General features: G+C 34.5%; 2 protein-coding genes and 1 long non-coding RNA gene across 3 annotated transcripts; all 3 read left to right on the top strand.

Annotated features, from left to right (window-relative positions):
• Nucleotides 1-55: 55 nt before the first annotated feature.
• On the top strand, nucleotides 56-2,343 carry LOC128230309 (protocadherin gamma-B1-like). The gene is made up of 5 exons (XM_052942479.1): nucleotides 56-162; nucleotides 568-711; nucleotides 1,047-1,168; nucleotides 1,767-1,932; nucleotides 2,218-2,343. Exons 1-5 carry the CDS (start codon nucleotides 60-62, stop codon nucleotides 2,220-2,222), a joined length of 540 nt encoding a protein of 179 aa, XP_052798439.1. The 5' UTR covers nucleotides 56-59; the 3' UTR covers nucleotides 2,223-2,343.
• A 100-nt stretch (nucleotides 2,344-2,443) lies between these two features.
• On the top strand, nucleotides 2,444-7,163 carry LOC128229749 (cadherin-7-like). The gene is made up of 8 exons (XM_052941564.1): nucleotides 2,444-2,535; nucleotides 2,736-3,053; nucleotides 3,638-3,780; nucleotides 3,896-4,146; nucleotides 4,349-4,488; nucleotides 4,708-5,010; nucleotides 6,779-7,015; nucleotides 7,156-7,163. Exons 1-8 carry the CDS (start codon nucleotides 2,460-2,462, stop codon nucleotides 7,161-7,163), a joined length of 1,476 nt encoding a protein of 491 aa, XP_052797524.1. The 5' UTR covers nucleotides 2,444-2,459.
• Nucleotides 7,164-7,288: 125 nt separating this feature from the next.
• Nucleotides 7,289-10,048, top strand: LOC128229788 (uncharacterized). Its single transcript, XR_008260130.1, has 3 exons — nucleotides 7,289-7,372; nucleotides 7,527-7,783; nucleotides 8,745-10,048. It is a non-coding gene; the product is annotated as an uncharacterized LOC128229788 (long non-coding RNA).
• Nucleotides 10,049-10,927: the final 879 nt, after the last annotated feature.

Genomic DNA, 10,927 nt, shown 5'->3' with positions numbered 1-10,927 from the left:
GATGCTGCCCCCTCATCATTCCGGCCAAACGGAAAACACAATACAGGTGGAGGCTGTTGATGCTGCCCCCTCATCATTTCGGCCAAACGGAAAACACAATACAGGTGGAGGCCGTTGATGCTGCCCCCTCATCATTCCGGCCAAACGGAAAACACAATACAGGTAAACATCAGGGGCACCATTGATTGTTTGGAATAGTGTGTGGGGTTATTATTTCATCATGAATGTTTTTGTTGGGCTGCAGTTGTCAATGAATCTTCAGTTAACTGCTCAATGAAATTGTCTTTGCTGAATTATTTTCATATACATTCACGAAATGTAGTTGAAATAAGGAATCAGAAACAAGGGAACGTGAGGTGTAAAATGTCAATATATAAGGATAGTTTTGTCATTTAACACAATATAATATCCAAAATTAATTCTACAAATATAAATAGAAGCTTGTGTATTTAAAAAATACTTAGCTAAATTGGATCAAAGGGCTGGCTAGACCACTGTAAAAGTCATGTCTCTATAAACACATCTCCCAATTAGCAGAGCAAAGTGAATTTTAAACTCCATTTGTAGGTCAGGTGACGGTGAAGGTGATTATCGGCGATGAAAACGACAATGCACCATACTTCGAGGAATCAGAGAACACCTTTGTTGTGAAAGAAGACTTGCAGATTGGAACAGTTGTTGCCAGGGTATCAGCAATTGACATAGACTCAGGTAATATGCAAGTGCACTTGAAGTATTGAACGTTCTGGCATTGCGTTTCATTTGCCTGGCATGTCCATTCAAAATTAGACCTTCGTCAAAATCAAAACCATAAGTAAAGGAAAATAATCGTCATAGCATCAGTATGTTCTCAGGCTGGTGATAAAAGACTATAGATGAATCTTATTCCTGTTCTTGCACTAGTAGGCTTAAAACGCACTGTTACTTTCAGCTAATGAACAACTATTAATGCTTTGTCAAATGTGGCAAACAATTGCCAAGACTTCAACATAATAAATGTCCATAATTCTCCATGCAAATTACTAAAGATATTGCAAATGCTATAGATTCTGTGATGACGTACCGGGTCCTGGACCCGAGCTCTGGCAAGCAGCTACCGTTCTCTGGCATACCCCAGACAGGGGACATAACTGTAGCCGGTGAACTTGATTACGACGAAGGAAAAAGGGTAAGGCCAAACAAGATTCGATATGTGTTTACAAAGTTTACTTTTACATAGTACTAGTAATATAAAAATAAGATCAATTTTATAAAAAAATTGGTTATTTGCCTCTGAAGTCGCTATAATTGATTCGTGTTTTCAAAATCGATTATCGCTTACAATATATACATATATAGATAAATTCATCACTTTATCCAATAACGTTGCAATTAACAGCTCTCTCACGACCACTGTCAATATATCATTTTTCATGTAAATTTTGCATCTTGACCCTACTAAGGTAATATTTGTCATTTATGAACTATCATTTTTCATAAGGCATTTCAATCCGTCAGTTTCAACTTTGTAATATTTGCATGTGCTGTTATATTTGTTATTCATGATTCAGTTTCGGTTATGTAATCGATGACTGATCGGATTGAATCTCCGATTATTGGCAATAATCTATTATAATTTTTATCCGATTTTTAATTTCTTCCACTAGTTTTACTAATATTTTTATTTCTATTTTAATTGTTGTCCAAGATCTAGAATATCCCAAGTCGCTCACTTTCAGAAGTAGTTTCTTACTTTCAGACGATTATGCCCTTTCTTACTTTTGTAGACGTTTGTTTTTGCAATTGAGGTGTTTGACTCGAAGTTCACAGGCCGCACAAATGTGACAGTAAACATCCTGGATATAAATGATAACCCGCCAGTAGTTCAGTCATACACGTTTGACAACATAACAGAAAACGACCTCAGTGTTTTTTTGGAAAACTCTCATCAGGGTTGGTATATGGTAGATTGGTAGTTTCTTTTTTGTAATGGATTGTTGTACTTTAAAACATATTATCAATTTTTCGTATGTTTTCAGCAAGATACAATTACAATAGTTATCATTAAGCTGACCACATTAACGCCTTCAAATTAATATATTGTATTCACTATTGTTTGCATTTAATACTAACCGTCATGTGGTAAGATTGCGCAGATTCAATATATGTAATTCTTTTTTAAATCAAACCGGAATTGTTCTCTAAGGTACATGTGAATATATTCTTGACTATTTTCAGGTTAATGCTACTGATAAAGACAACAACGGGGTAAATAGTTTCTTCTTTAACCTGAAATTCACCGATGATATCGGACCTCAGTACTTTGAAATCGGCCAAGTTACTGAAGACTTAAAAATAAGAAAGCTATTGATCGGGACTATCCTGACGGTTTAACAGAGTTCAAGTTCACTGTAGAAGTATCAGATGCCCCATCAACTCCGAGGCCACTAATTGGTTATGGAGATGTGACAGTGAAACCCATGGATGTGAATGACAATGCCCCAGTTTCCTTGGACGAGTATATGCAGCTTAGTGTGCAGGAGGAACATGATCCAGGTCAATAAGTATACTGTTCTTATATGTGGTCTTGCAATATCATAGTATTGTTGCTAACTGACAATAAGCTAAACATTGTTTAAACATGGGATTAAGCTGAAACGAAAAGTCTGATATGTTAGCTGTTTCTTTTGTTATGTATCATGATGATACACAGTCACGTTACATTTAATAAATGTTAACTGCTATGTTTGATTCAGTCATTCAGGTTGGCAAGATTATAGTTCTGGACTATGATGACCCTCACCATAACAACTCCAAATTTGACCTTACACTACTTGGTCAGACCCCGGACTCCACAAACCCTCATTTCGGGTTGATGGTACAGGATGTGAGTGCCATATCGAAGCTGGACCGGGAGACACAGGACAAGTACTACCTCTCACTGCAGGCCGTGGATAAGGGAAACCCCACCTTGACGGGAACTGGAACACTGACAATAACGGTCACCGACATCAACGATAATGCCCCCTACTTCAACCAGTCATACAAATTCGTGTTATCGGAACATCATCGGGGTATGTTCGCTTCTTTTTCGTTTTGTTTTTATTGGCTATTCGAAGTCAAATCCAGAAAATAAAATGAATAATAGATATGTCTTCAATCGTTTAAGATAGTTGTTTAGTATTAATAATATCATATCTAGACCAAAGCACAGATCAATAAGTATGGTATTTTCTTTTTTTTCGGAATTGAGAACATAATGCATTATGTTTATGTGTTAAATAATAAACGTGTGAATTAACTAATTAATCGAATATTAAAGGTATAAACAAATATTGACGCCTTATAAAATATGATAAATCATATCGATGCTTTAATACATTTATGGAGTGATAGTAAATCCATGTTCTACATGTACAAAAAACATCCTCGCACACTAAAGAATTGACAAGTAGTGTCCCTTCATTGGCAAGTACAGTATCAAATGCACATGTATACAGCGTTACACTAAATGCTATAAACAATGATGAGAGAACGTTTGTATAATTTTAAATAAAATATATTGTTCATTTTTGGTTGAATAACGTGTACCTAGGATATATAAAGCCAAAATCTTGCCGTAACTGCCGTGAAACCGAATTGAAAATATATGTTCTAGGAGAATTTGGGCGCATTCAGGAGTATGATGCTGATATCGGGGTGAATGCAGAGTTGACATACTCTCTGGATGAGGATTCATTTAAGTATTTCAAGATGATGCAGGACCGAGAGGCAAACCAGGGTGTACTTACAATCTTCCAGGTAGACTGCCTCCGTTACGTTAAAATAAACGTACACATACGTTGATACGTATACATACCATTACCAAAGTACATGTCAATCAGTCTATATAAGTAAAATGTTTTTCACTTGACAGGCTGTTGATTACGATGACGTGCAGAAACTCCAGCGAAGTTTTAACCTGACAGCTAACGTTGTGGATTCTGATCCAAACCACTGGGCACAAACTCTAATTGAGATTGAGGTGACCGACTACAATGACGAGGTCCCCACATTTATTCCACAGTACACGTCTGTTACAATATTGGAGGATTTAGCTATTGGAACGGCCTTTGTTAGGTTCCATGCCTTTGACGGAGATGTAACCCCAGCCTATGCACAATTTGAGTAGGCTGCGTTGTAAATAATAAAAACAGCCATGTTCATGCATTGTTCTTAAACAAGCAAAACTACGTAATTAAGTTGCAAAGCGGATATTTTATTGTGTTGTTTTGCGGAAGTCGTTCATAAATATTGTAAGAACGGTTTGCATCCTCTTTAGCATTTTATGCAAACGCTTCGTACTGATATATAGCTTTATTTACTTTAGGTACTATATTTCCCTTGCATCAGATCGCACAAACAGTTTCAGGATAAACACAGAAGGTGATGTTTTCATTAGAAGTCCACTGGACTTTGAAACACAACAAGTCCACATGGTGCGCATTCTTGCAATTGACAATATAAATGGTAAGATAATTTTTCTGATTGTTACGTATAATCATTATCTTGCTTTCCCGTCTGTAGCATGGTCCCAACGCTTAAGTGTTACCGTAGTTAGACTCAATACCTAATTAGTAGCTTTATACTTGGTCACTTCCCTGTACATGTACTTGGGTTTGTTTGTCTGAACGAAACTAAATTTTAGCTTAATCACATAGAAATGTGTTTTAAATCTTCCTTTTACAGCGATCCCTCAGAATACAGGAACGACAACATTAACAGTCTCATTGATTGACGTCAATGACAACTACCCGGATTTAGCCCAAACCTTCTCACCCGTTCTGATGGAAAACAAGAAGTATAATGGCGACCAGCTAATGGTGTTTTCTGCTACTGACGCAGATGGACCAGGAAATGAAGCTCCTTTCATGGTTGAACTTGACTGCAATATGAAAGGTGCTTCCCCGCAATGTGACTGTAGAATTGGAGCAAACTGCAGAAATGACGGGAAAAACAATTTCTTCCAACTTGTATATGACACACTGTCAGGTAAATTTCATAAACCGAACACTTTTCAGGCCTAGTTAGGCCTAAAAACAGATATTCTGCTGCTTATCTGATCGATCCTTTATCTTTCCCCCAACCGTAAGGCAATATTGCTTTTGAAAATGTTCTAAAATTTGCATTGTCCTATTGTTTCGCGACTCTATAGATTTTAGAACAATAATGGATGTTGAAGCTATCCAATGTACAATTATGCGAATTTGGGATGCCTAATGACCCTAATTATTATTAACTTATGAACAATTAGTATGTCGCCAATGATAACAAAGTTCCTTCAGGTCACTTGTCGGACTTTTTGTCAGGTGTTATCAATTAAACCGAAAGGATAATACAACCATGTCCTTTTACTTAATATGACAAAATATAGTCCTTTTTATTTTCAATTAAACTATTTAATGTGAGGTCTTTGTAACTTTTATTTTATCATATTCAGTTTTAAATTTCACTTATGCAATATTTGATATAAATAAAAAAAGTGTCTTAAATGTAACATAGTTCTAAAACTCAAAGTCATAGGGTCAAGATTTAGAAGTGCGTTTACGTAAAATCAGACTATCTTGTCACTTGCATACAAATCGATCGAATAACAAGGTGCCGTTTAAATTTTGCTCTATTAGAATTGTTGACCACGTGATGTTTATCTACATTCCATTGGTCAGTCAGTTCGGTCGCGAAAACGGACTTCCTTTCTATTCTGAAATGTCAGAGGAAAAGCACACACAGTGCTGCTGAATCTTCTCAATCAGTCTGCCAAAATCAACCTCAACAATATCTCGACCAGAAAGTTCCATCACTCTGCATGATAATGACACTGATCAAGAAATTCGGCAAGAAAGTATTCATGCAGATTTACCAAACTCGCAAATACTAAAAATGTGCAGCATTGAACGACACTTTAATTTTGATTCTGTTTTGAATAACTCTCACAACAGAAACGAATTGAACCTTTGCCGGTGCAGTTATGACTTTCCAACATTATGTTCTTTAATATCAACAGAAACGAATTGAACCTTTGCCGGTGCAGTTATGACTTTCCAACATTATGTTCTTTAATATCAACATAAATTAATTGAACATGTTTCGATTGTTTGTAAACACACTCGTAATCTTGGAAAATGACCTGTGACTTGCGAAATATTTGTTTCTTAAATAGATAATTGTTTGGTGACTGTTCAAATTGTATGCCATTTATGGCTTTTCGGTTTTGAATTAATATTGAATTGATAAAATTTAATTACTTTGACTATAAACTACATGAAATTAGATAAAAGATAAACATTTTTGAGATCTTGTGGGGGGGAACTATTCAACACTGCATGGATAATGTCCCCCCCCCCCAATTTTTTTAGGGTACTTTTGAAGCTAAAGGTAAGCTCGAATAAAACAATATGAAATCGCCCAAACCACTATGCATTCTTAGTATCACCTAGTTTTATTTTATCATGTTTATAAAAAACACACGGTAATAATTGCTATATTTGATTAATGTTGGGGCTAGTGTGAGATTAATTACTCTAAAACCACTTCAACCCTGCTTCACCGATCTTCCTAAGGCGGTAACCCAAACTTTGACGGTGATAAAATGTAACGAATGTATATTGGTATATGGGCCTGTTGGTTTGTTATGTTGTGTGACCTTAGATGGATCTGTTTGTCTTTGAACTATATGTCCCATTAACGGATTCCGTTTTATTTTCGGCTGACGGGCATATCCTTGTAGCTTCTTGTGATTTATGCTCACTTAACTTTGTAGAAACTAATGTAGGGTTCATTCTCGTGACTGGAACATTCGATCGAGAGTTTGAAAAGGTCGTTATACTGCCTGTAAGGACATGTGACGTTGCCGGGTTGAGCAGACAAGACCAGCAATGCGGCGTCAGATATATAAAAATAGACATTGCTGACGCAAATGACAATACAAACCTAGACGGAGAACAATTTATTATTGTTACAGTTATAAAGGTAAACTCATTTTATGCTCATTTTATTTGTATTTTTGCTGCAAAATTAATTACCATTTTATTTAGAGTTTCGGATTAAGAATGTTCTACATTTCACTGTATTACAACACTAGTATACATGTAGATAAAGACCAACATGTTTTAATACAATGCACCATGTTATGTACAGGCAAATGATTGTGGTTTAAGTTAAATTGCTGAATGTTGAAACAGTTGTTTGAAACAGTGTATATGTTTGAGGTCAAATACTCCGGAAATGGCTTTCTCTGTCAAGGTATTGGTTAAAGACCAGTCGACAAACGCTGCAACCGTAACAAACGTCCATATAACATTAGTCTATGTAACAGAAAATGACGTGTTTAACGCAGGATCTGTCCGAATCACTGGTGAGTTCATTTATTTCAAATGATACGCATATTGTACACGTATTTATCAAATCGAATATAATGTAATTAAAGTCAAAGATATGTGCGTAACATAGTTTGATGCCAGAAAGAAAGCGCCCTTTTGACAATTAATTTAATAACTCTATTATTTCAGGTATAAGTCCGGCTGACTTTCTACATTTACCACGAATACCCTCTCAGGAAATGACAAAAAGCATGGATACCATGAACATACAGTTTCAAAAATTGCTAACAGAGGAAATACACAGGAATGCCACAGTTGTTCCAAAAATTAAGATGTTTAGCGTTGTCGGAAACAATTCTTACACGGAAATTAGATTAGCAAATCTTGGACGTCCACAATATCAGAGTAGTATTATGAACGGCATTGTAACAGCACATAAAAACGAAGTACGTCAATATGTTTGTCCATGTTTTGTATATTTTTGCTTGAACTAGGTATTGCGTTATGAGTGTTAAACACAAGAGGAACGTCTGAATTTTTATTGGAAGGACTTTCTTTATAAATGCCTACGAAATATGGTGCGTTATTTTGACGGACCGGGTTGAATAACATGGCAAAGTCCATGTGATCATTGATATTCGTGTGCATTTTTTGAACAATCGTTTATTATACCTTCACCGAAAGGAGAGTACCCCTTTTGTTTTTGAGTTAAGGTCTAAGGTAACGGCATGGTCAACAGCCAATTGAAAACGTTTTCCATATCATAACTCGATAAAAGTTTTATCTTTGACCATAAAACTTCAGTAATAAATAGCTCTGTACTAGTAGATGACCTCTGTTACATTTGAGGTAAACTTGTATGTCGAAGCTCAAGGTCAAGATCAAGGTCAAATGTTTTATAAAAACATTATCCTTAAAATACCTCCGATGAACGCATATTTATAAATATAAGCACATTAGTTATGGCTTATTTAATCAAAGGTTTCACTTCATGTATATGCAAAATAACATCTTTCCGATAAAAAACAACGAAACTTCAGGTTAAAAAATGCTTTTCTTACATCGAGACCTACAACAGTGACTATACTCGTCTAACAACATATACAGCTTGATTTCGGTAGGCCCCGGTGTTCTAAATCAATAATTTTAACTGATATCTTATTACTATTTATTATATAACATTACAATTATCGGCTATTCTTTAATAAAAATGTATTGGCTTCAAAATAATTACTGTTAAAAATATATAAATTCGCATCTTTAGATGGCTAACGCGCTTCTAAGGATTTTTTCGCGTTTCTACTACGTTTATACAACATGAATGCACACACAATAATGTGACCGGTTCTTAATTATTGTACGTTGTCAATTATTTCTCAAACCACACACCTTTTGTATATGTTGCAGTTTGAGAGTATTCTAACGGATTTTGGAAATGGTGAAATAAGTATGGTTCCTGTTGAAATGTGCCAGTTTGACGGTTGTGAGGGAGACTGTTATACATCACTTGTAGTTTCCGACGCACCGACCGTGATACAGTCTGCTGGATCATCATACGTAGGTCTAACCATAACCGCCTAGCCATCGTGTGATTTTGGATTAAACAAATCATCATTTGACTGTTACAATGATGGTTCGTGGCGTGGAAACAGCTCTGTGGAAGCAAGTTTCGAGATTATGTTCTTATATACAGTTAAAATTGATGAACTGTTACGGTAGTGGGTGCAGCCATCTTTATTTGCTTCCGGACAGTACTGTTAAGACCAAACTTGACAGTAAGTGAACTTCTTGTTCACTATCAGTTTACGATCAGTGCACTTCGTAGTGCACTAGGGTAAGACAAGGGGAAGGCCAGTGAAAGACTAAATGCAGACAAGGGGCTGACCAGATAAAGCTTCTTCAGTCTATAATAAAAGCTATCTTTACAGTGAAACTTAGAATGATGGGTGTAGTTTAAACAGATGTTTTAATGTTAATTAATTGATAGAGAATACTTATAATCCATTTGGACCTTTTATGTAACTGATTTAGATTTATTAAAATAAAAAACTGATGTTGTTTTATAAAAAAAGAAATTGTCAAACAAAGATATTTAATGTTTTTTTTTTGTTTTCTTTATTAATATGCATTGCATTATTTTGATATTAATTGATAGGTATAATGATATAACTTTTGTTCTGGGTTAAAGGGTTTCATCTTCAAACACTTATTGAACATAACGATGAAATGAATTCATAAGCCTTTATTTTAACTATAACAATAAGTTTCACAAGGTGATAGTTACAAGTTGTTCGTTATTTAAAATAGTTAATCATCAAGGTTCACACCTTATTGTTCCAAGCTCAAACTGTGAAATTGTTGCAAGATTTTCTTCCATCTATTGTAAAACTTTCAATTTTATGTTTATTTTTGATTAACAAATGTATTATAATTTAAGGTGATAGCCTAACAGCAATTATTATCAAATAAGTACACCATTAATTATTATAGTATATTTTCTGAATTGTTTCTAGATTTATTAATTGCATTTCTAATTTGAAACACATAATAGATAAACATATATTTAAGAGGTGGTTCTGCTGCTTCATTATTAAATGAAATACTATCCATTGAAGGCTACCCTAAGCCTTCTTTAATCTCAGATCTGTCAGTGTTTATATTACCGTTTCATTTTGATAACTTTTTAGAGTCAGAATAAGAGTAATGTTAGATATTATTAATAATATCCCATTATATGATTTATAGCATACAACATAAATGTAATGTTACTTTATTTGTTTGTTATTTACTTCTCATCAGTCAAATTAATACATTGGCCATGCATATATTGTTTATGCAAGAATTGGTTGTGTATTAATAAGATAATGCTATTTTCTACTCTAAATGGTGTCACCTCCAAATGGCCCCGAGCCAATAAACAAATACACAGGAAATTGCCCCTGCAGTGACACTAGTGCAATAAACAAGGGATACACAGCAGAGAATTAACATAACAATCTTCTTAAAACTAGGCAACTCAATATATTTTTTACGAATTTGGTTTAAGAGAAGAGATGTTAACAAAAATGTTTTTATAAAAGATGGAAAATAGTTTATATTAATTATATTTTGCAACTGCATTATAAAATAAAAATACTATTTCTTTAGGACACTTTTCATCATTTGTTAATCAAATTGTTAAGAGTAGAGATATTTAATATTAACCATGCATATCATGTATTTTAACATCAAATAGCAAGTTTATTATAACTCATATTTATTGTAATGCCTGGTTAATGGTTGGATGCATAGGATAATTACCTTTTTTTGCCATTTTTAAGTTATCACAGCAGGGTTCCTGATACTTCCTGTGTATTGTTTATTGCCTCGACCTATTGGGTCTAACATTGTTACAATGGGTAATCTCATTACAAAAGTATGAATAAGCATTTTATCATTTTCTGAAATTAAAATTTAATGCCTGGTTAGTGGGCCATTTGGTAGGATAATTCCCGTTTTTGCTCTTTTTATATATAAAGATAAATAGATACATTCAGTATCAAATGCTCAAACTAGGCTTTTAAGATGTTTGTTTATGAAAAGTAATGAAA

This window comes from Mya arenaria, chromosome 4 (assembly GCF_026914265.1).
Source record: "Mya arenaria isolate MELC-2E11 chromosome 4, ASM2691426v1".
Taxonomy (NCBI): domain Eukaryota; kingdom Metazoa; phylum Mollusca; class Bivalvia; order Myida; family Myidae; genus Mya; species Mya arenaria.
The sequence above is the reverse complement of the archived record's forward strand: the minus strand, read 5'-3'. Positions and strand labels throughout refer to the sequence as shown.